The sequence below is a fragment of the Lethenteron reissneri genome, chromosome 64 (assembly GCF_015708825.2).
Source record: "Lethenteron reissneri isolate LAM-NWPU_2019-01 chromosome 64, ASM1570882v1, whole genome shotgun sequence".
NCBI classification, from domain to species: Eukaryota; Metazoa; Chordata; class Hyperoartia; order Petromyzontiformes; family Petromyzontidae; genus Lethenteron; species Lethenteron reissneri.
This window is the reverse complement of record NC_083842.1, coordinates 8,961,803-8,987,425: the sequence shown is the minus strand read 5'-3', so window position 1 is coordinate 8,987,425 and position 25,623 is coordinate 8,961,803. Positions and strand designations below refer to the sequence as shown.

Here is a 25,623-nt window from a genome sequence, read left to right as displayed (position 1 = left end):
TGCTGTTGTGGAGTGACTCATGCAGCCAGCTATGGCTACAGGGTTTGGTGGTACATGTTGTTTATGTCGTTTATTGTGAAAATTCGGTCACAGTTCCTATGATCACTGTTACATTGCTTTTATGGATTTATTTTGGTGATTTCGAAAAGTGTTTTGGTTTGGCCATGTTTTGTCTGTTGTAGTACGGAGTTAGACTGATGGCTTTAATCTAAGTTGTCTTGTGGTTGTTGTTGTTTGACTTGCATACCACTGGGATTTTTTCACACAGCGTTGGTGTACGGTGCTTTTTTTTCTGGAAGACTTTGCAGTTTTTTCCTGGATTTTTCTGTTTGCGCATAGTCACTTTAAGATGTTTTCTTGTTCATGTTTTTATTTTTTTGTTTGTTGCGGTTGCACCCGATTCAAGAGCCGAATGGCTCACAGGGCTATACCAAATAAACTGAAACTGAAAACTGAAGATACGACCATATCCGTCCAGTGCTCGCTGAGCTGCATTAGAAGGTCGCACTCACTACACACAAAGTGCTTGCCACAAATCAACCAGAATAGCTTTGCTGATCTCTTTCGATTTAAAGCTTTCGTGACTGCAGGGAATCATCTTCTTGGTTCTTTCACAGACTCTGTCTTTCCGACAGACCTGTTCTTCACCTGAGGACGGCTGCTTGCGTTGTGGCCGAAACGTCGTGAGAATTATTTTATTATGTTTTATTTTATTCTTTTATTATTTCCATTCTACGTGACTTTACCGAAAGAACCAAGAAGATGGTTTGCTGATCTAGTCAAGGAGCACAAACCATCGCGTAAACTCTGGCAATCCTTGCCGTGGCTTTCGGCCAGCCATTGAAACAAAGACGGTCACCGCAACAGAGGCTTTCAGATGCGCTCCCGCGGCCGTCTGGAATGCTTTTGCATTCTGATGTTAGGAAGCCACTGGAGCTATGCACTTTTAAATCTAAATTGAAAACTAATTTCTTTAGAACTGCTTTCTGTGTTTAGTTTGCCGTCCTTCCCACTCGCCTACGATTAGCACGGTTGGGCTATGTACGGTGCGAAAGAAGTTCAACATACATACATACAGCACTCACTATCCTTGCCACCACCATCACCACCGCAACAACCTGTAACATGTCATAATAATAATCATCATATAATACAAGAGTATTTGTTTGGCCTTTGTCAATGGACTGCTGAATCAAGACCTCCTCCTTCACCACGCTGCTCAGGGCAGGTTGAAGGCTGCGGTGTGGAGAGTGGAGGTCAGACCTTTAGATTAAGTTGCCACTGATGTTAGCCGTGGTCGCGGAGAGAACTGAGTGTCGCTGACCTCATAATGCAGCACGGTGAACCACTGCAGCAGCAGCAGCAGGACATTGCGTGCAACAGTTGAATGTTCATGCAATCGTAGGTGAGCAGACTGACCGTGCAACACGGGGGCCTGCGATGGGAGACTAAAACCCCAGACTCCAATCCACGACCTAAGAGGTGCTGCGACATTGGTCATTATGAGCCGATGAGAGGCACCGAGATAGAGAGGGCTTTAAGCCAGGGCCTGTAATAATGGCCATTGTGGACTCCCTAACAGAGCGACCCCATCCAGTGGACCGAGTTCGGGACCTCAGAAATGCAGTTTCATGCCGTGACGTGGTCATTATGAACCTCCTCAGAGAGTCATCCAGTTGCAGTGCTTGGACGGTGGTTATGGTGCTCAAATAAATGGCGATTGTGAACTTCCTGAGAGAACACATTCCTGCGGAGGGAGCTGGTAGGAACGTTGGGTTGCTCGGTCAGTAGCCAGGGTCAACGGCAGCGTGGTGCATTTCGCTGTGAGGGCGGGCACAAGCCGGCGTGAGTAGGTTAAACGTTGAGTTTTATAAGGGCACCACGGGGTGACCAGCCCCTCCCCACCCAGCACCACCCCTCCCACCCCCCACCCAGCCCCACCCTCCCCACCCAGCCCCTCCCCACCCTCCCCTCCCCACCCAGCCCCACCCTCCCCACCCAGCCCCTCCCCACCCTGCCCTCCCCACCCAGCCCCACCCTCCCCACCCAGCCCCTCCCCACCCAGCCCCTCCCTGCACGACGGACGGACGGACGGACACAATAATCCCCTGTGGGCTGGTGGAACCAGTGGGTTCCTACCAGTATTAACCTTCTGAAAATCCAGGGCTCAAACTCTGATCCTTTAAGGCGCTGGCTAAGTGCTGTGACGTGCTATTGTGCATCATCTTAAAAGAGGGAGACACACTTCGACCCATGACTCAAATCCAGGTCCAAAGTAGTTGCTGGCTTAGGGTTCCGACGATATCATTAAAAGGCTTAATGTTTCTTACCCACGTAAACAAATACAATCAATCTTTGAATCAATACAAAGTAAGTATTGCCCCCAACTGTGAAAACCTAGCAGGACCTTGCTGAAATAGAGCCATTAGACTCAATTAAGCTTTCCTGGGTAAAGAAGTGTAAAAAATTATAATAATTTTTGTCTGTGAGGTTAGGGTTTGAAACCCAGTGTAAGTGATGATGAGGTCAGAGTTTGAACCTAGACAGTGTGAGTTCTGATGTGGTCAGGGTTTGAACCTAGGCAGTGTGAGTTCTGATGAGGTCAGGGTTTGAACAAAGCCAGTGTGAGTTCTGATGTGGTCAGGGTTTGAACCCAGGCAGTGTAAGCTCTGATGAGGTCAGAGTTTGAACCCAGACAGTGTGAGTTCTGATGAGGTCAGGGTTTGAACCCAGACAGTGTGAGTTCTGATGAGGTCAGGGTTTGAACCCAGACAGTGTGAGTTCTGATGAGGTCAGGGTTTGAACCCAGCCAGTGTGAGTTCTGATGAGGTCAGGGTTTGAACCCAGACAGTGTAAGTTCTGATGAGGTCAGGGTTTGAACCCAGCCAGTGTGAGTTCTGATGAGGTCAGAGTTTGAACCCAGCCAGTGTGAGTTGTGATGAGGTCAGGGTTTGAACCCAGACAGTGTGAGTTGTGATGAGGTCAGAGTTTGAACCCAGCCAGTGTGAGTTGTGATGAGGTCAGAGTTTGAACTCAGGCAGTGTGAGTTCTGATGAGGTCAGAGTTTGAACTCAGGCAGTGTGAGTTCTGATGAGGTCAGAGTTTGAACCCAGGCAATGTGAGTTCTGATGAGGTCAGAGTTTGAACTCAGGCAGTGTGAGTTCTGGTGAGGTCAGAGTTTGAACCCAGGTGGTGTGAGTTATGATGAGGTTAGAGTTTGAACCCAGGCAGTGTGAGTTCTGATGAGGTCAGGGTTTGAACCCAGACAGTGTGAGTTCTGATGAGGTCAGGGTTTGAACCCAGCCAGTGTGAGTTCTGATGAGGTCAGGGTTTGAACCCAGCCAGTGTGAGTTCTGATGAGGTCAGGGTTTGAACTCAGACAGTGTGAGTTCTGATGAGGTCAGGGTTTGAACCCAGACAGTGTGAGTTCTGATGAGGTCAGGGTTTGAACCCAGCCAGTGTGAGTTGTGATGAGGTCAGGGTTTGAGCCCAAGCAGTGTGAGTTCTGATGAGGTTAGGGATGGAACCTAGACAGTGTGAGTTCTGATGAGGTCAGGGTTTGAACCCAGGGGTGTGAGTTCTGATGTGGTCAGGGTTTGAACCCAGACAGTGTGACCTCTGATGTGGTTAGGGTTTGAACCCAGGCAGTGTGAGTTCTGATGAGGTCAAGGTTTGAACCCAGCCAGTGTGAGCTCTGATGAGGTCAGGGTTTGAACCCAGCCAGTGTGAGCTCTGATGAGGTCAGGGTTTGAACCCAGCTAGTGTGAGCTCTGATGAGGTCAGGGTTTTAACCCAGGCAGTGTGAGTTGTGATGAGTTTAGGGTTTGAACCCAGGCGGTGTGACCTCTGATGAGGTCAGGGTTTGAACCCAGGCAGTGTGAGTTGTGAATGAGGTCAGGGTTTGAACCCAGACGGTGTGACCTCTGATGAGGTCAGGGTTTGAACCCAGGCAGTGTGAGTTGTGATGAGGTTAGGGTTTGAACCCAGGCAGTGTGAGTTGTGATGAGGTTAGGGTTTGAACCCAGGCAGTGTGAGTTGTGATGAGTTCAGGGTTTGGCGACGAAGTGGCCTTACCTGGCCAGACACGAGGATGTCGATGCGCACTCCGTACGCCTTGATGAGCGTGCGGTGCTCTGTGCCGTTGGGGAAGACGTAGTGCTTAGCGAACCTGGCGCGGAACGAGAGAAGGCACCGACTCGCAGCGAAGGAGAAGCAGCCCGATCGTGGTTGCATCCCACTGGGATCTTTGCACACAGCGTCGGTGTACGGTGCTTTTTCTGGAAGATTTTTGCTGTTTTATTCCGGGATTTTCCTGTTTGCACGTAGTCACTTCGAGATGTTTTCATGTTTTTGTTTTTAGTTTGTTGCGATTGCACCCGATTCAAGAGCCCAATGGCTCACGGGGCTATACCTAATAAAGGAAACTGAAACTGTGTGCGTGTTTGTGCCTATTATTAACAGATTATACGGTGGGACCTTAGTCTTTGTTTGGGCTTGTTACGGCTGTTGGGTAAAGTGCTGTTAGCGAGCACCAATGAAGGCCGGCACGGCACAGAGTGAGGGGTGGGTGGATGCACCACGCGCGGCCGCCTTTGTCTCTCTGGTGGCGACATTTACACACCGCACCAGGTACTCAATTTGCGGCTGAGTCGACCTAGGGGAGGCACAACACTTGTTCCAACAAGCGTCACTGGGTGTTGGCCGTGAGCGGGAATCGAACTCGCGTCGTCGGGTTCGTAGCGCAGAGCGCACGTGCATATGCGGCACGGGCATTTACAAGACAAAGATCCCCCTTATAGCCTCAACAGACTGTAGGGGCAAGTGCTGTTAGCGAGTTGGAGGTGGGTGGCCAGCACTACGATTCCGGCTCACGGCCAACACCGGTGACGATTATGGGAACCGGTCCTGGGCCTCCCCTAGGTCGACTCAGCCTCAATTGTGTACCTGGTGCGGTGTGTAAACGTCGCCACCGGGGTGCTGACCACCCCACCCCCTCGTGTACTGTGGCGGCCTTCATAGGTGCTCGCTAACAGCACTTGCCTCAAGTCTGTAAAGGCTATACGGGAGATCTTTGTCTTTGTGCCTGTTATGGGAAGACAAAGGCGGTTGGGCCTGGTGCTGGCCATCCACCCCCTCGTGTGCCGTGCTGGCCTTCATAGGTGCGACTCGCTAACAGCACTTGCCCCAACAGTCCATCGAGGCTATACGGGGGGGGGGGGGGGGGGGTCTTTGTTTTTGCGTGTGCCTGTTACGAGGAGCGACGCTCACAACAACGACGACGAGCAGAGTGCCTGGCGGCAGCTAAAACGCACGGGGGTGTTTGCGTCTGCCCAAGTCATCTCAGGTCAGTCAAAAAACCCCATGGCGGCGAGCCTTCGACGACGCTTCGCACGTGGCCTCGAAAGTGCACGTGGCCTGGCACAAGCGCCGCCGCCGTGACCCCAACCGCGGCCGTGACCCCAACCGCCGCCGTGACCCCAACCACCGCCGTGACCCCAACCGCAGCCGTGACCCCAACCGCCGCCGTGACCCCAACCGCCGCCGTGACCCCACCCCCCGCCGTGACCCCATCCGCCGTGACCCCACCCCCTGCCGTGACCCCAACCGCCGCCGTGACCCCACCCCCCGCCATGACGTCACCCACCGCCGTGACGTCACCCCCCGCTGTGACCCCAACCGCCGCCGTGACCCCACCCCCCGCCGTGACCCCATCCGCCGTGACCCCAACCGCCACGCCACGCCACGCGGTGGGCGAATGGGGGCCTTGTTTTGTTTGTGCCACCCTTTCGCCGTTGCATGCGCGGGTGTCCGCAAACCGCGAGAATTCCGTGTCACTGCGAGTGTTTGGCTGTTGTTGTTGTTGCTAGTGTTGGTGTGACGCCACTGTGTTGATGATGTTGGTACTGATGTTGGTGTTGATGTTGGTGTTGATGTTGGTGTTGGTACTGATGTTGGCACTGATTTGGTGTTGATGTTGGTACTGATGTCGGTTATGTTGGTACTGATGATGTTGGTGTTGATGTTGGTATTGGTGTTGATGTTGGTGTTGATATTGGTGTTGATGTTGGTGCTGATGTTGGTGCGGATGTTGGTACTGATGTTGATGTTGGTGTTGATGTTGATGTTGGTATTGGTGTTGATGTTGATATTAGTGTTGATATTGGTGTTTATGTTGGTACTGATGTTGATGTTGGTGTTGATATTGGTGTTGATGTTGGTGCTGATGTTGGTGCGGATGTTGATGTTGGTATTGGTGTTGATGTTGGTATTGGTGTTGATGTTGATATTGATGTTGATATTAGTGTTGATATTGGTGTTGATGTTGGTGTTGGTGTTGATGTTGGTGCTGATGTTGGTGCAGATGTTAGCTGTCGGGGGTTTGACCTCACCGGAAGTTGTACCCTGAGCCCACGGGGTTCTGCTTGGACACCGTGTCGAGGCGTCGGAACGAGTAGAGCGGCTCGCAGAACGAGGCGTTGAAATCGAAGTTGCACCTCCAGTCTATGAGCACGCCCAGAACTCCACCCTGCACACCGGGGCACAAAGATCCCCCCGTGTAGCCGAAACAGACCGCTGGGGCAAGTGTTGTTGGAGGAGGTGGGTTGCCAGCACCACGCACGGCCGCCTTTGGGGCCGTCCATAAATGATGTCACGTGATTTTGGACGATTTTTGACCCCCCCCCCCCCTAGTCACACGGTGGTACAAAAAGTCAGACCCCCCTCCCTCAAATATGACGTCACAAAGCTCTGCCCCCCCCCCCAAAAAAAAAAACATGCTTCAAATCGCTTTAAACTATTGTCATTGTAGTGCGTGTTTAATGTGGCGCTGCACTCTGATGTTGTAGGAGAAAACATTTATTAAAAAGTATAATTAAGTAGAACGTGTTGTCTTTATTTATTTAAAGTTGCAGCATTTTGATGTGACGTCAAATTTCTCAACCGCCCCCCCCCCTCGTCACACATCATCAAAATAAGAAAAAAAAATATGTTGAATTTGCTTAATTTATGTATTTCTTCGATTTTTTTATTCTTATTTTTTAGTCTGTTTTTTTTTTGCATTTTGACCACAAGTATTGTGGTTAACGCACACGTGATTCCTTGTAAAAAGGTTTCGGTTATGTTGCCAGAACAACTCCTACCTCCATGCTGGTGTCAGACTGCAACACTGAGGTGAGCAGTGCCATTGGGGGGGGGGGGGGGAGAGCCTGAGGCCTGACGATAATCAGCTGTTACCCTCAAAAGCACCCCTCTCAAACGCTTGACAATCACACCGACGAAGGGCATGCCACGCCGCGGAGTTATCAGTGATACTGGACTCTCATCCTCTCGCAAAGTAAACCTCAACGCTGCAGGAACCTCTTCGTTGTCCTTCCCCCCCACCGCACCTCCAATTAGTTGGCTACGTACGGCGCGAAAGAAGTTCATTATACATACCCGCAACATCTCCTGCACGCGACATGGCCTTATGCTGTCTGGCGAGACCCTGACCCATGCCTTCGTCACTTTTCCCAACTCAGCAACGGCAACTGTTTCGTGTTCAGCACTGGTGCTCTGGCTGCCATTGGTGGTGTGTTTGAAATTGGTGGTGTGTTTGAAATTGGTGGTGTGTTTGAAATTTGTGGTGTGTTTGAAATTTGTGGTGTGTTTGAAATTTGTGGGTTTGTTTGAAATTGGTGGGGTGTTTGAAATTGGTGGTGTGTTTGAAATTAGTGGTGTGTTTGAAATTGGTGGTGTGTTTGAAATTTGTGGTGTGTTTGAAATTTGTGGGTTTGTTTGAAATTGGTGGGGTGTTTGAAATTGGTGGTGTGTTTGAAATTTGTGGCGTGTTTGAAATTGGTGGTGTGTTTGAAATTGGTGGTGTGTTTGAAATTGGTGGGGTGTTTGAAATTGGTGGGGTGTTTGAAATTGGTGGGGTGTTTGAAATTGGTGGGTGTTTGAAATTGGTGGGGTGTTTGAAATTGGTGGGGTGTTTGAAATTGGTGGGGTGTTTGAAATTGGTGGGGTGTTTGAAATTGGTGGTGTGTTTGAAATTGGTGGTTTGTTTGAAATTGGTGGGTGTTTGAAATTGCTGGGTTGTTTGAAATTGGTGGGTTGTTTGAAATTGGTGGGTTATTTGAAATTGGTGGGTTGTTTGAAATTGGTGGTTTGTTTGAAATTGGTGGGGTGTTTGAAATTGGTGGTGTGTTTGAAATTGGTGGTTTGTTTGAAATTGGTGGGTGTTTGAAATTGGTGGGTTGTTTGAAATTGGTGGGTTGTTTGAAATTGGTGGGTTATTTAAAATTGGTGGGTTGTTTGAAATTGGTGGGTTGTTTGAAATTGGTGGTTTGTTTGAAATTGGTGGGTGTTTGAAATTGGTGGGGTGTTTGAAATTGGTGGGTTGTTTGAAATTGGTGGGTTATTTGAAATTGGTGGGTTGTTTGAAATTGGTGGGTTGTTTGAAATTGGTGGGTGTTTGAAATTGGTGGGGTGTTTGAAATTGGTGGGTGTTTGAAATTGGTGGGGTGTTTGAAATTGGTGGGGTGTTTGAAATTGGTGGGTGTTTGAAATTGGTGGGGTGTTTGAAATTGGTGGTGTGTTTGAAATTGGTGGTGTGTTTGAAATTGGTGGTGTGTTTGAAATTGGTGGTGTGTTTGAAATTGGTGGCGTGTTTGAAATTGGTGGTTTGTTTGAAATTGGTGGTTTGTTTGAAATTGGTGGTGTGTTTGAAATTGGTGGTGTGTTTGAAATTGGTGGTGTGTTTGAAATTAGTGGTTTGTTTGAAATTGGTGGTTTGTTTGAAATTGGTGGGTTGTTTGAAATTGGTGGGTTGTTTGAAATTGGTGGGGTGTTTGAAATTGGTGGGTGTTTGAAATTGGTGGGGTGTTTGAAATTGGTGGGTTATTTGAAATTGGTGGGTTATTTGAAATTGGTGGGTGTTTGAAATTGGTGGGGTGTTTGAAATTGGTGGGGTGTTTGAAATTGGTGGGTTATTTGAAATTGGTGGGGTGTTTGAAATTGGTGGGGTGTTTGAAATTGGTGGGTGTGTTGAAATTGGTGGGTTGTTTGAATGGTGGGTGTTGAAATTGGTGGGTGTTTGAATTGGTGGGGTGTTTTGAAATTGGTGTGTGTTTGAAATTGGTGGTGTTTTTGAAATTGGTGGGGTGTTTGAAATTGGTGGGGTGTTTGAATTGGTGGGGTGTTGAAATTGGTGGTGTGTTTGAAATTGGTGGGGTGTTTGAAATTGGTGGGGTGTTTTGAAATTGTGGGTGTGGTTGAAATTGGGGGTGTTTGAAATTGGTGGGGTGTTTGAAATGGGGTTGGGGTGGTTTGAAATTGGTGGGTGTTTGAAATTGGTGGGGTGTTTGAAATTGGTGGGTGTTTGAAATTGGTGGGTTGTTTGAAATTGGTGGTGTGTTTGAAATTGGTGGGGTGTTTGAAATTGGTGGGGTGTTTGAAATTGGTGGGTGTTTGAAATTGGTGGGTTATTTGAAATTGGTGGGGTGTTTGAAATTGGTGGGTGTTTGAAATTGGTGGGGTGTTTGAAATTGGTGGGGTGTTTGAAATTGGTGGCGTGTTTGAAATTGGTGGGTTATTTGAAATTGGTGGCGTGTTTGAAATTGGTGGGTGTTTGAAATTGGTGGGGTGTTTGGTTCTGGTTGTGTAGCTGCCACTGGTGTTGTGTTTGGATCTGGTATTGTGTTTACTGCTGGCGGTGTCTCTGACACTTGCCCTCGTGATATGGTGGGCTTCCTCACATTGGTCCCGATGCTTTTGAAGTCTTGCCCAGCGCCCTTTAGGATGTCGCGCAGGGAAAAAATGGGGCACAGGTTGTTGTGCTTCGGGTGGTGGTGGCACGACTTTAGGAAATTCTTGTCCATGTCCTCCGGCAGGTTCCCCCTGTAAGCACATCCACACAATCAACCACACAGTCACCAATCACAGACACACTCACCCAAGAGACCACACAGACACACAGCCAACTGCACAGTCAAACAAGCAACCACAAAAAAATGCCAATCGCACGCTCAACCAACCGCACACCAATTCAACTTCATAATCAGCCATAGCTTTAATAAGCACCCACGCAACCACACATCTGCTCAAGAATCCACTCAGTGAACCACAAAAACCACGACAAAATTGACGTGTTTGTGTGTGTGAGGGCTCTTCCCTCCCTGCCTGATCGCTTGCTCTCTTGCTCACTTTGAGACGTTGAACTTGGGGAAGCGGATGTTGTTCTTGATGAGAATGGTGAAGTTTTCTGCCGACCGCAGCAGACGCTTTCTGTAAAGAATCCAAAAGTGGCCACACAATGCATCAGTGAAATAACGCGTATGCATGTGTCTGGACAAAGTTCCATCCGTGAGGTTTTCCGGCAGGCAAGGCTGCACTGGGTGGGTCACGTAGTCTGCCGGATAGAGGGGGCTAAACGGGCGTGGCACGGACTAGAGAGGAGATGGAGTGATGTGGTAGAAGAGGACGTGGAGCTGAGTGGACTTGTCAATGACCGGTACCAGTGGTATCAAGATCGGCCTCTGTGGAGAAGGCTCGTAAAGGACGCTACTGGGCAGTTGGAGGCAGTCGCCCTCCAGCAACAACGGAAGGTGGAGGAGCGACGTTCACAACAACGAGCGGAGCGCCGGGTGGCTAAAGCACAGCAAGTTGTCACAGTCGGGGGCACAGGTGGTACATCAGGCAGTCATCTCAGCCAGTCGACCCATGGCACCTGGGCCTGTCCCGAGACCTATAAGCGGGCCTTTGACACTACACATGGCCTCAAAGTGCACCTGACCTGGCACAAGCGCCGTGGCAAATGGCAGGTATTGGTATTGGTGGGGAGCGGTAGTGTAGCGGTTAGCGCGCTGCGCTACAAACTCTTCGATCGGAGTTCTGTTCCCGCTCACGGCCAACACTAGTGACGATTATCTGAACCGGTCCTGGGCCTCCCCTGGGTCGACTCAGTCTCAAATGAGTACCTGGTGCGGTGTGTAAACATCGCCACTGGGGAGACAAAGTCGGTCGGGCGTCGTGCTAGCCACCTACCCCCTCGTGTATCGTTTCGGCCTTAATAGGTGCTCGCTAACAGCACTTGCCACAACAGTTTGTTCAGGCTAAAGGGAGGATCTTTGTATTTTTTGGGAGCGATAATGTTGCAGTTTTACACCTAGGCTTTCGCGACCAATGTCATCCATAATAAAGTTTTTTAGGGTTCGATCACGTAATAAAGGTTTTTTTTTTATTAGATTGCGAATTATGGGTAATGTAGCAGTTAGCGAGCCGCGCTACGAACTCGGCGACCCGAGTTCGATTCACACTCACGGCGCAAACACCATGTTGAACTTTTCACCGTATCTCACGGACCTACATAGTAACTCAACCATGCCAGCACTACTGCAGGGATATTCAGGACTAAAATGTACGTCCAACCTGGACAACCACACTTGAGACTACTCATTAATGAATTGGTCAAACATCCCAATGAGCAGGATCTTCCTGAATGAGTACACTGAAATTCGGTGAGATTTTCGTGGATAAAATGGATTTGCTATTACTGGTCGGAACCACCTGGTTCCACCAGCCCACAGGGGATTATTGTATCCGTCCCTCCGTCCTGCATCCAAAAATGGGAGTGGTGGGGCTGGGTGGAGAGAGGAGGGTGGGGGGTGGAGCTGGGTGGGGAGGGTGGGGAGGGGCTGGGTGGGGAAGGTGGGGCTGGGTGAAGAGGGGAGGGTGGGGCTGGGTGGGGGAGGGATGGGGCTGGGTGGAAAGGGGCTGGTCACCCCGTGGTGGCCTTATACAACTCAACGTTTAACCTACTCACGCCGGCTTGTGCCCGCCCTCACAGTCGGCCATATTTGCGGAATACACCACGCTGCCATTGACCCTGGCCATTGACCGAGCAACCCAACGTTCCTACCAGCTTCCTCCGCAGGAATGTGTTTGTGTGTGTATATATACGTAAGGGCGTGCGGGGAGCCGGTAGTGCACTGTGCGACGAATCCCGACAACTCGAGTTCGATTCCCACTGACGACCGATAACAGTAAGCGTATATTTGAACCAGTCTTGGACGTCCCCAAAGGTTGACTCAGCCTTAAAAAAATGATTACCTGGTGCGGTGTGTAATCATCAGCATTGTGGGAAGACAAAGGCGGTCGGGCGAGGTGTTGGTCACACACTTTACCCGTGTGCCTTTGCCGGCCTTCGTGTGTACTCACTAACAGCACCTGCCCCAACAGCAGAGGTCGCAAACCGGTTTTGATTCCTTACCCGTACCCGGCAGCACCAGGGTCGCAAATGGGTACCCGTACCCGGCCGGGTACGAGCACCCGTTCCCTACCCGTACCCTACCGGAAATGAGTGACAAACGGTGACTCACCAGTGACTCACGGCCTACCCGTACCCGTACCCGGCCGCACCAGGGTCGCAAACGGATACCCGTACCTGGCCGGGTACGGGTAGCCGGGTATCGGGTAGGGTACGGGTATCGGGTATGGTACGGGTATCGGGTAGGGTACGGGTATCGGGTAGGGTACGGGTATCGGGTACCCGGTTGCGACCTCTGCCCCAACAGTCTCCTAAAGGCTGGATGTGGGATCGCTGTCTTTGCTTTGCGCTTGCGTGCGCGTGTGTGAAAGTGAAGCTTTTGTCACCCCATGTTCTTTCCCTCCACCTCCACTGGGCACCAGGCGTTCACTTCGCATGTGGACACGTTCTTGTCAAACGGCACGCAGCGTCCAGTCTTCTCTCCTGCGGTGGACCCAAAGTCAAGAGGTGAGGAGGAGGAGGAGGTGGTGAAGAGGAGGAGGTGGTGAAGAGGAGGTGGCGATTAGGGCATTCAGACATGAGAGAACACAGAGAGGACTGGTTTTGTTTGTTTACTAGGTAAGGCCCACTGAGCTGTATAGCTCTTATCTTATTTATTTACTTTTTACCTACGTGACTTTACCGAAAAAACCTAAGAGTATGCATCCTTGCAGTCACGAAAGCTTCAAATCGAGAATTACATTGCTTTCATGGCTTTATTTTGGTGATTTCGAAAAGTTTTTTTTTGTTTGGCCATGTTTGTTTGGTGTAGTACGGGGTTAGAATGATTGCCTTAATCTAAGTTGTCTTGTGGTTGTCGTTGTTGTTTGACTTGCATCCCACTGGGATTTGTGCACACAGCGTTGGTGTACGGTGCTTTTTCTGCAATATTTAGCAGTCTTTTCTTGGATTTTCTGTTTGCACTTAGTCACATAGTCACTTTAAGATGTTTTCTTGTTCACGTTTTTGTTTGTTGTGGTTGCACCCAATTCAAGAGCCGAATGGCTCACAGGTCTATACCTAATAAATAAAACTGAAACTATGAGCAGTGCCATGGGGGGGGAGGGGGAGTTTGAGGCTGACGATAATCAGCTGTTACACTCATTTCCCACCTCCTAAACCACTGCACCACCGCTCCCCCCACACACACACACATTCGTATCTTGCACACACACACACACACAGGCCTCTCGCACCGCTATAGAGGTGATCGTTGTGCCTGGGAAGGCAGTTTGTGTCGTTTGTGCACTTCGCGAATTTGTTTTCTCCGTCCTGTGAAAACACACAGACACACACACGCATTTGAAGACATTAGGGGGACGTCCATAAATGACGTCACGCGATTTTGGACGATTTTTGACCCCCCCCCCGCCTTCGTCACACGACGTCACAAAAGGTCAGACCCCCCCCCCCTCTCAAATATGACGTCACAAAGCTCTGCTCCCACCCCCCCAAAACAAATAAAACATGCTTCAAATCGCTTTAAACTATTGTCATTGTAGTGCGTATTTAATGCGGCGCTGCACTCTGATGTTGTAGGAGAAAACATTTATTAAGAAGTCTATTTAATTAAGTAGAACGCTTCGATTTAAAGCTTTCGTGACTGCAGGGATTCATCTTCTTGGTTCTTTCGGTAAAGTCACGTAGAATGGAAATAATAAAATAATGAAAATAAAACAATTTTTTTTTATTATGTTTTATTTTTATTATTTTATTATTTCCCTTCTACGTGACTTTACCGAAAGAACCAAGAAGATAAGTAGAACGTGTTGTCCATATTTATTTGAAGTTGCGCATTTTGATGTGACGTCACATTCTTCACCCCCCCCCTCGTCACACATCGTCACAAATGTCTGACCCCCCATCCCCCCCCCCTAGGTGCGTGACGTCATTTATGAACGGCCCCTTAAGCGAGTGCCATACGTTGAGTTGACGGCTCTTATCACGGCCGTGGCACGTGCGGGGATTCACACCGAGAGGCAGAAAGAGAAACGAAGCCGTGGATTAGAGCACAAACGCTGTTACAATTCTAGATTTGAAGTTTTCGTGACTGCAAGGATTCATACTCTTTGGTTTTTTCGGTAAAGTCACGTAGGTAATTTTAAAAAAATAAAATAAATTAATTCACGACGTTTCGGGCGCAACACAAGCGTCCTTCTTCAGGTGAGGACAACTTAGCGAAAGCAATTTTTATTTTTTTATTTTTTACCTATGTGACTTTACCGAAAAAAACAAAGAGTATGCGATTACACTTTGGCAGACATCGCATTGACCATTCAGGAAAGCGAGTGGGCTCTGGCACGGGCACGTCCACGATACAGGATGGCTCAAAGGTCGGGAAACATGGGGTTAGATTTATTTGGACAAATCGCAAAGGGTTACTTTATTTATTGTAACACACGTTCAAACTGACTTTCGTTAACATCAATGCGTGCATGAAATGTGTTTTGAAAGCTCATCAATTACGTTTTGTCTCAATTCACTCAATGTTCCTTTTTCATTTTTAAACGTGATTAGAAAAGGAATAATAAAAATAGACATCAGTAATATACAATAGGTATCGATTTAAAGCTTTCATGACTGCAGGGATTCATCTTCTTGGTTCTCTCGGTAAAGTCACGTAGAAGGGAAATAATAAAATAATAAAAACAAAACATAATAAAATAATTCTCACAACGTTTCGGCCACAACGCAAGCAGCCGTTCTCAGGTGAAGAAACAGAGCTGTCGGAAGGACAGGACGCTGTCTTTCCGACAGCCCTGTTCTGATAATTTTATTTTATTGTGTTTATTTTTATTATTTTATTATTTCCCTTCTACGTGAGTACACAAAAATAGTTATCGAGAAATTAGTGTTCAATCTAGATTGTTTCAACGTGCATAGCTCCAGTGGCTTCCGAATATCGGAAGGAAGAGCGTTCCAGACGGCCGCGGAAGGGCGACTCAAAGCGCGCAATGCAGTGACAGAGGTCGCAACCGGGTACCCGATACCCGTACCCTACCCGATACCCGGCTAGCCAGGTACGGGTACCCGTTTGCGACCCTGGTGCGGCCGGGTACGGGTAGGCCGTGAGTCACTGGTGAGTAACCGTTTGTCACTAATTTCCCAACCTCTTGTCTCTTCTCACAATTCAAGTTCCTAGAATCAACCCACCCGCGCCTGCAACATGGCTTCATCCCAGAGGTCGCAATCAGGTACCCGATACCCGTACCCTACCCGTACCCGGCCGGGTACGGGTAGGGTACGGGTACGGCCGGGTACGGGTACCCGTTTGCAACCCTGGTGCGGCCGGGTACGGGTACGGGTAAGGAATCAAAACCCGTTTGCGACCTCTGTGCAGTGACCGTCTTTGTTCGATGGCTCGCCAAAACCCGCTGCTAGGATCACCAGAGTTTGCGTGATGACAGCAGAGGGCAATGCAAAAAATGTCTATCTGATCGTTGTACTGTATTTTTATACTGCAAAGTCTATGCATTCACCGACACGCACTGACGTGGTATAGTATGATCACCCCCCCCCACCCCCTCTACGACCTGCATGCACGACCGTGGGGAGGCCCTCATCTGGCAGTGAATTGACGGAAAGGTTTTGCATTTTTTGTGCATGTGTAGAGGAGTAGTGGGTGACGTCACGTCACGCTCGCCCTCGGAGAGAGTGGCGTCGTAGAACGTGACGTCAGGCGGACCTTGGGGGACGGTGACGTCATGTCCCCCTGGGGGTATTTAAAGGGGGGACCCGGGGGTAGGAGTGGGGACTCGGGGTAGGTTATCCTCACACGAGGCTAAGGGAGGCTACTCCGCCCGACCGGCCGAGGTTGGGGTAGTCCCGGACCGGGGCAGGGATGGAGAGCCTGAGTTAGCCGGGGTTGTAGGGATCACAGTCCCCTGTCCCATGGGGAGTTATAGGCTAGGGTGGTTTTGGTTCGGCGTAAGAACCTCAATAAACTCGGCGTGAGCCCCTAACAGAAGCTGCCTCTGCGTCGTGTAACTTGCGCCGCAACACGTGTACGCCACGTGTCAACTACATGTACGCTCGCCAACACGGACCGACTGCAGAGAGGGGAGGGGAGGGACGCAGGGGACAAATGCAAGTGGGAATTAAGGATATGGAGACTGAAATAAATGGAGGAAGTCGTGATGAGACAGAGGCAGCAAGAAGGGAAGCCAAGAGACACACGCGGAGTGAGAGGGTTGCAGAGGTTAATGTAATCTATATCCATTATCGCAACAGTGCTTCCGCAAAGCACGTGTCGATGTGGACATTCGTCAATAACGCACACTTAGATGGATTCCCAGCAAGCACACTCACCACACAAATACAAATCTCCCCCGTGGAGCCTTTAACAGACTTTGGGGCAAATGCTCTTAGTGAGCACCAATTAACGCTGGGACCGCACATGAGGGGGTGGGTGGGTGGCCAGCACCACGCTAAACGGCCTTTGTCTCCGCAATGCTGATGGTTACACACCACACCAGGTACTCATTTAAGACTGAGTCGACCTAAGGAAGGCCTAGGACCACTTGAGATTATTTACTGATGTTGGCCAGGAGTGGGAATTGAATTCGATTCGCTGGGCTCTTAGTGCAGTGCGCTAACCACTGCACGACTGCTCACCACCACATTCACATCCCAACATGAACACAAACCGCACGTGTGTACAAAATCACAGGAAATACGCTCATAAAATACTACGAAGACAGCTATAGCCTTAACTAACTGTTGGGGCAAGCGTATTAGCGAACACATTACGACGGCTTCCACAGCACATGAGGGGGTGAGTGGTCAGCACCACGACCGTGCCGCATTTGTCTCCCAGGTGCTCATTTGATCCTGATTCGACCTAGCGGAAGCCTGTAACTGGCTCAGAAAATGGTCACTGGTGTTGGTCGTGAGCGGGAATAGAACTATGAGTTCCCAGGTTCATAGCCCAGCGCGCTAACCGCCTACGCCACCGCTCCCACACCAAAACCACCCCCACACACACAGCCTCACGCACATAACGTGTCGCCCATTAGTCAGAACACGTATGATTCAATTCTCACGACGTTTCGACTGCAACACAAGCAATCATCATCAGGTGTGAAAAACAGCAAAACATTTTGAAAAAAGTGGCGGTTTTTTCAAATTTTCTTGCCGTGGTTTTTTCTAATTAAAATCAAAATTTAACACGTAGGATTATTTCATTTGTTTTAACACGGGCATTACATTTTTGATTGTTAATTATTTAAGTTAATATTTGATCTATCATCATTCACCTCAAATCCATCATTTACAAAACTCGACCAAGAACATACTCTTTTTGGTTCTTTCGGTAAAGTCACGTAGGTATAAAACAAAATAAATCAAATCACGACGTTTCGGGCGCAACACAAGCGTCCGTCATCAGGTGGGACAACCACAGCAAGAAACAATTGCTGAAGTGGGCAAAAGGGCTGCTGTAACAAGAGGCTATATAGGTAAGAGAGGAGGGTGGGGGGCCAGGGAGGAGAGATAGAGAAGGGGGTGTGGGATAGGGGGAGTGGAGTCTACAAGTAAGACACAAGCATGGCAAAAAAATGCCGGGGTGTGCCCGAAACGTCGTGATTTAATTGATTTTATTGTATACCTACGTGACTTTACCGAAAGAACCAACGAGTATGGATCCCTGCAGTCACGAAAACTTCAAATCGAGATCGATCAAGAACCTTGCATGCATTGAGACAAACATAACTGATGAATGTTCAGAGATTAGACCTGTAATCTTAAAAAAAAAGCCCTACATTAATTTCAAAAGATAATTCATGCATTCATGTTAATGGCAGTCAGTTTGAACATGTGTTAAAATACATAAAATAATCCATAATAGAGGTTTTTTTGGGTTAGATCACGTAAATATACATGCGTCGTTAAACGTGCCACCATCCGACGCAGCCAATTAGTAAGGTTTGTCACGTAAAAAAGAAACATACTAATTCGTTACTAGTACAGCACACCGGTGTGTTGGAGAGTAAACCCACAAAATTGACAATTCGAGTACGATGTTTTTTCGGCCAGTAATTCCAACTGGCATCATCAGGCGACAGCCAGATTTGTGGAGAAATCCTCCTGTTCCGTTCTTATTATTATATAACCCTGTGCGATTTGTTAAAATAAACATAATAAACCCAGGTGTCCTGACTTTTGGGCCACACGGTATATGAACGTCACTCACATACACAAATAGACAGACATGACCACACAGACATTGAAAACCACGTAGAAAACTACAAGAACATAAATGCATCACAACCCATGTGAACACACACAATACACACCAACTACACAAGAAATCCAACACAATAATATCTTCAATAATAGAGTTTTTTTTGGGTTAGATCGTGTAAATATATGAATGTGTCAGTTAAAACCCGCCACCACCCGACACAGCCAACTAGTAAGGGTTGTCACGTAAACAGAACATGGCCAATTCGTCACTAGTACAGCACACCGGTATAGTGTAGTGTATAGTGTAGTGTATTGTATGTAGTAGTGTAGTGTATAGTGTAGTGTATAGTGTAGTGTATAGTGTAGTGTATTGTATATAGTAGTGTAGTGTATAGTGTAGTGTATTGTATATAGTAGTGTAGTGTATAGTGTAGTGTATAGTGTTGTGTATAGTGTAGTGTATTGTATATAGTAGTGTAGTGTATAGTGTAGTGTATAGTGTATAGTGTAGTGTATTGTATATAGTAGTGTAGTGTATAGTGTAGTGTATAGTGTAGTGTATAGTGTAGTATACTAGTACAGCACTAACCGGTGTGTTGGAGAGCCAAGCCACAACATTTACAAACTGAGCACGACGTTTCGCCAGTAATTACAACCAGCTTCATCAGGCGACAGCCAGATTTGTGGAGAAGTCCACCTGTTTCGTTCCTTATATAGAGGTGTAGATGTGGTGACCACACTTCTGCGCTCTTGCACAAAGTTGGGGGGGGGGGGGGTTACTGAGCCAACGTACATTATGCATGCACATTATGCGAGCCCTTTGATCTTCACCTTCCTGTCCATTGTGCGTATTAAAATAGCCGTACCAACGGCAATCCTTATTGAAGTATGGTGCCCTGTATAGGCATGCATTTAAACAATGTGTTATTTGATGATTACTCTTCCACGCAGCACTAAGTCGGTAGCTATCCCAACGGTTAAAATGTTTTTATTATTATTATTTATTTAAATTTCGACAGATTCTCTAATTAGTCTTGGCCAGTAGTAGCTAGTTTTGCACAGAACTTCAACATTATCAAAATCAATTGAGTGTCCTTGTTGGCACGCGTGTTTTACTACTGCTGATAGTTGCATTTGTGAGTATTTAATATTTATCTGATGTTCTTTTAGTCTCGTGCTGATCATTCGTCCTGTTATTTGATTTGGTTTTGGCATTCCTTAAGTGTATCTTTGCCGTGGTCTAGCCACATATACTTCATTCAACATGTTAAAGAAGCGCTGCAAATAATTGGTTACAATGAAGAACAAATCAACAGGGCATTGAATGCCAAAAGCAAATCAAATAACACGAGCATTGAAACTGCCCAAGAAATAAAAATGATCAAAATACTCTACATTGCGGGAGTAACTGATAAACTAGCCAGATGTTTGAAAAAACCAAATATCCGAGTCAGATTTGGCACGGTACATAAAATACAGAAATTTATATCTGGTACAAAAGATGTATTACCAAAGCTATCAACAGAAGGTGCGTGCAGGATTAACTGCACGTGTGGTAAATGTTATGTTGGGCAAACAGGGCGAATGATCAGCATCAGACTAAAAGAACATCAGATAAATATTAAATTCTCCCAAATACAACTGTCAGCAGTAGCAGAACACGCGTGCCAACAAGGACACTCAATTGATTTTGATGTTGAAGTTCTGTGCAAAACTAGCTACTACTGGCCAAGACTAATTAGATAATCTATCGAAATTTAAAGAAATAAAAAAATATTTTAACCGTTAGGATAGTTACTCAATTGATTTTGAAGTTCTGTGCAAAACTAGCTACTACTGACCAAGACTAATTAGATAATCTATCGAAATTGAAAGAAATAAAACACATTTTAACCGTTCGAATAGTTACCGACTTAGTGTTGCGTGGAAGCGAATCATCAAATAATACATTATTTAAAATGCATGCCTATACAGGGCACCATACTTCAATAGGGGTTACCGTTCATACGGCTATTTTAATACACACAGTTGACCGGAAGGACAAAATAAAAGGGCTCGCATAATGCGCATGCATAATGTACGTTGGCTTATTAATCCCCACCTCCCACCCCCCACTTTGCGCAAGAGCGCAGAAGTGTGGTCACCACATCTACGCCTTTATATAAGTGTAGTGACATAAATGGGGTCACTATGGCGGTTAGCGCCAGCTACCGTCACAAGAGTGGAACTGTGGGTCTTGGGCCTCTCTCGGGCACCAGAGTGGGTGTCAGAGGTCGCAAACGGGTTTTGATTCCTTACCCGTACCCGTACCCGGCCGCACCAGGGTCGCAAATGGGTATCTGTACCCGGTCGAGTAGGGTACGGGTAGCCGTACCCGATACCCGGCAGGGTACGGGTAGCCGGGTATCGGGTACGGGTACCCGATTGCGACCTCTGGAATGAAGCCATGTTGCAGGCGCGGGTTAGGATGATTCTAGGAATTTGAATTGTGAGAAGAGACAAGACGTTGGGAAATGAGTGACAAACGGTTACTCACCAGTGACTCACGGCCTACCCGTACCCGTACCTGGCCGCACCAGGGTCGCAAACGGCTACCCGTACCCGGCTGGGTACGGGTAGCCGGGTATCGGGTAGGGTACGGGTATCGGGTACCCGGTTGCGATCTCTGGTGGGTATGCCATGGAAGCAGGCCCTAGGGGGCATAGACATGGTGACAGTGAGAGAGAGGTCGAGTGAGGCCTCACGTGACAGTCTGGGTGACCCCGAGAGGGCACGTGACTGGACGAGATGGCAAGAGGGGCCCAAAAGGGGGAGAGAGGGACACGTGACGTAGGGGCCAGAGCCTTCGGTGAAGGCCGATAAAGGCCAAGTCCCGAGCCCCGATCGGGGCTGTTCTCTGGAATCAATCCTCGGTGCTACGTCTCTCCGACCTTTGGTCTTCGCTCGGCATCATGGGTCAGTCACAATGTTACTGACTGACCCGGTTCTGCAGTTGCCCCCGTGGTGGCTTAGTTAGTCCTCAAAGTGGCTATCACCTACGTTGTTATTTAGTACGTTTATGTAGTTACCCGGTTGGGGTGTTGGAATCAACGTGTTGCCTCCAAGTCAAGTGTGTGCCTCCGTGAAGAACACTACATAAGGAAGAACAACTGGTGGACTTCTCCACAAATCTGGCTGTCGCCTGATGAAGCTGGTTGTAATTACTGGCGAAACGTCGGTACTCAGAAAGAAGGAAACTCGTAAACATGACAGCACAGCACCGCAAATCGAGAGGCTGCACACAAGCGGTGAGTTTGGGTTGGAGAGCGGATTGGGAAGCGGGGCAGGAGTTTTTTGGTCAGAAATTGTGGAGCAAAGGTATCGTTGTGTATGATCATGTGGTTGGGTGGGTTGGGGGGGATAATCTGAGACTAAAATCAAAACAGGCAGTGCGTCACACAGGCGGTCGTCAGGTCACACACAGACACACACAAATTTCGTCTCCGCACTCCATCCAATGGGCCACAGGGTTTGGCCTGAACTCAACTCACTCCGTTGCGGCTGTAAGCCATCGGCAGGCGTAATTATATTAACCGAGGCGGGCGGGAGGGGGGCGGATGCTGGTTAATCCGGACCATTACATCTTTACCCAATGATCAGTGATGTAATCAGATTATCGTTGCTCAGCGTCTACCGGTTGCATGATCGCTTTATAGAAATAATTTCATTTTTTTACAGTTTTTAAATAGATTCTCACGTACGTATAAGCAATTTCAGCGGGGAAGGACTGCTCAACAGCGTGACCTGCTCGGTTCAAATATGAGCACAGCAGCAATATGAGCACAACCAACGCTTACAGAACACGATACAAGGCCGACATTCATCATATATAGCGCTCGTATTTGTTTTACTTAACAGCATATCCACCTCATAGACACATCATTGAAGTATTCATAAAATTAGCTAGGCATTGCCTCGAGGAAGTGGCAGCAATAATATTTTTCAATTTCGATTTAAAGCTTTCGTGACTGCAGGGATTCATCTTCTTGGTTCTTTCGGTAAAGTCACGTAAAAGGGAAATAATAAAATGAAAAAACATTATACTTTTTTTTAATTCTCACAAATAGTGAGAATTTTTATAATGTTTAATACAAAATTCTCACTCTTTGTGAGAATGGGAAATAATAAAATAATGAAACATAATACAAAAATTCTCACTATTTGTGAGAATTAGAATTATGTTTCATTATTTTATTATTTCCCTTCTACGTGACTTTACCGAAAGAACCTAGAATATAATATTCTTCAATTCGTATGCTTGTTGTATATGGCAGAGCAACAACTACAATTTCACATTTAGGTTGTCAAGCCAGATAACTGTGTCAGGAGCAGCGGTGTACTGTATCGTTGTGGTGTCTCCTTCGTATTTGTGGATCGGGCATTGCGTCGTTACGTGTTATACGGTTTGTTCTGGATGACGACAGTCGCGCATTGTAGAGTTTTAAATTTTTCATTTGTGCATCTGCCATGGTTTGATGCGAATGCACAAACAATAATCGGCATCATTGTGGCTCACATCATTACGTGACCCACCAACTCCTGAGTCTCACCCCCCACCACCACCCACCACCACCACCCCACCACCACCACCCCACCACCACCACCCCACCACCACCACCCCCACCACCACCCCCACCACCACCCCCACCACCACCCCCACCACCACCACCATCACCCCACCACCACCACCACCACCCCACCACCACCACCCTCACCACCACCACCACCCCACCACCACCATCACCCCACCACCACCACCACCCCACCACCACCACCACCACCACCCCCACCACCACCCCACCATCACCACCCTCACCACCACCACCACCACCACCACCCCACCACCACCACCCTCACCACCACCACCACCCCCACCACCACCACCATCACCCCACCACCACCACCACCCCCACCACCACCATCACCCCACCACCACCACCCCACCACCACCACCCCACCATCACCCCACCACCACCACCACCACCCCACCACCACCACCCCCACCACCACCACCACCCCACCACCACCCCACCATCACCCCACCACCACCACCACCCACCACCACCACCCACCACCCCCACCACCACCCCCACCACCACCACCACCCCTACCACCACCACCCTCACCACCACCACCCCACCACCATCACCCCACCACCACCACCCCACCACCACCCCCATCACCCCCACCACCACCACCCCCACCACCCCACCACCACCACCACCACCCCCACCACCACCACCCCCACCACCACCACCCCACCACCATCACCCCACCACCACCACCCCACCACCACCACCACCACCCCCACCACCACCACCACCCCCACCACCACCACCCCCACCACCACCACCCCACCACCATCACCCCACCACCACCACCCCACCACCACCACCCTCACCACCACCCCCAGCACCACCCCCATCACCCCCACCACCACCCCCACCACCACCCCCCACCACCCCACCACCCCCACCACCACCCCCACCACCACCACCACCCCCACCACCCCCCACCACCCCACCACCACCACCCCCACCACCACCCCCCAACCACCCCACACCACCACCCCACCACCACCCCACCACCACCACCATCACCCAACCACCACCACCACCCTCACCACCACCCCCACCCCACCACCACCCCCACCACCACCCCCACACCCCCCCCACCCCCACCACCACCCCCACCCCCACCACCACCCCCACCCCCACCACCCACCCCCACCACCACCACCCTCACCACCACCACCACCCCACCACCACCACCCCCCACCACCACCACCACCATCACCCCACCACCACCACCACCCCACCACCACCACCCACCACCCCCACCACCACCCCCACCACCACCCCCACCACCACCACCCCCACCACCACCACCCCCACCACCACCCCACCACCACCACCATCACCCCACCACCACCACCACCCCACCACCACCACCCTCACCATCACCACCACCCCACCACCACCACCCCCACCAACCCCCACCATCACCCCACCACCACCACCACCCCCACCACCACCACCCACCACCCCACCACCACCCCCACCACCACCACCCCCACCACCACCACCCCCACCACCACCACCCCACCACCATCACCCCACCACCACCATCCCACCACCACCACCCTCACCACCACCCCCACCACCACCCCCATCACCCCCCCACCACCACCACCACCCCCACCACCCCCACCACCCCACCACCAACCACCACCCCCACCACCACCACCCCCACCACCCACCACCCCACCACCATCACCCACCACCACCACCCCACCACCACCACCCACCACCCCCACCACCACCACCACCACCACCCCCACCACCACCACCCCCCACCACCACCACCCCCACCACCATCACCCCACCACCACCACCCCACCACCACACCCTCACCACCACCCCCACCACCACCCCCATCACCCCACCACCACCACCACCACCCCACCACCACCCCCACCACCACCCCCACCACCACCCCCACCACCACCCCACCACCACCACCCCCACCACCACCCCACCCACCACCACCACCACCCCCACCACCACCAACCCACCACACCACCACCCACCACACCCACCACCACCCCCCTCACCACCACCACCCCCTCACCACCCCCCATCCCCACCACCACCACCCCACCACCACACCCCCACCACCCCACCACCCCCACCACCACCACCCCACCACCATCACCCCCACCACCACCCCCCACCACCACCACCCTCACCACCACCGGCCACCACACCCCCATCACCCCCACCACCACCACCACCCCCACCACCACCACCCCACCACCACCCCCACCCCACCCCCACCACACCCACCCCCACCACCACCACCCCCACCACCACCCCCACCACCACCACCACCCCCACCACCACCACCACCACCCCCACCACCACCCACCCACCACCATCCCCACCACCACCACCCCCACCACCACCACCCTCACCACCACCCCCACCACCACCCCCCATCACCCCCACCACCACCACCACCACCCACCCCACCACCCCACCACCACCACCACCCCACCACCACCCCCCACCCACCACACACCCCACCACCATCACCCCACCACCACCACCCACCACCCC

General features: G+C 50.1%; 1 protein-coding gene across 1 annotated transcript in view; it reads right to left on the bottom strand.

Moving 5' to 3' along the window:
* The window catches only part of LOC133359267 (P2X purinoceptor 4-like), a 46,223-nt gene that overhangs the window by 5,422 nt on the left and 15,178 nt on the right, over window positions 1-25,623 (bottom strand). Inside the window, exons 4-9 of the mRNA XM_061577747.1 lie at window positions 13,480-13,555; window positions 12,631-12,727; window positions 10,183-10,263; window positions 9,735-9,876; window positions 6,390-6,526; window positions 4,075-4,168 (exon numbers count right to left, since the gene is read on the bottom strand). Coding sequence (XP_061433731.1) covers window positions 4,075-4,168; window positions 6,390-6,526; window positions 9,735-9,876; window positions 10,183-10,263; window positions 12,631-12,727; window positions 13,480-13,555 — 627 coding nt within the window. The remainder of the gene's footprint in view (window positions 1-4,074; window positions 4,169-6,389; window positions 6,527-9,734; window positions 9,877-10,182; window positions 10,264-12,630; window positions 12,728-13,479; window positions 13,556-25,623) is intronic.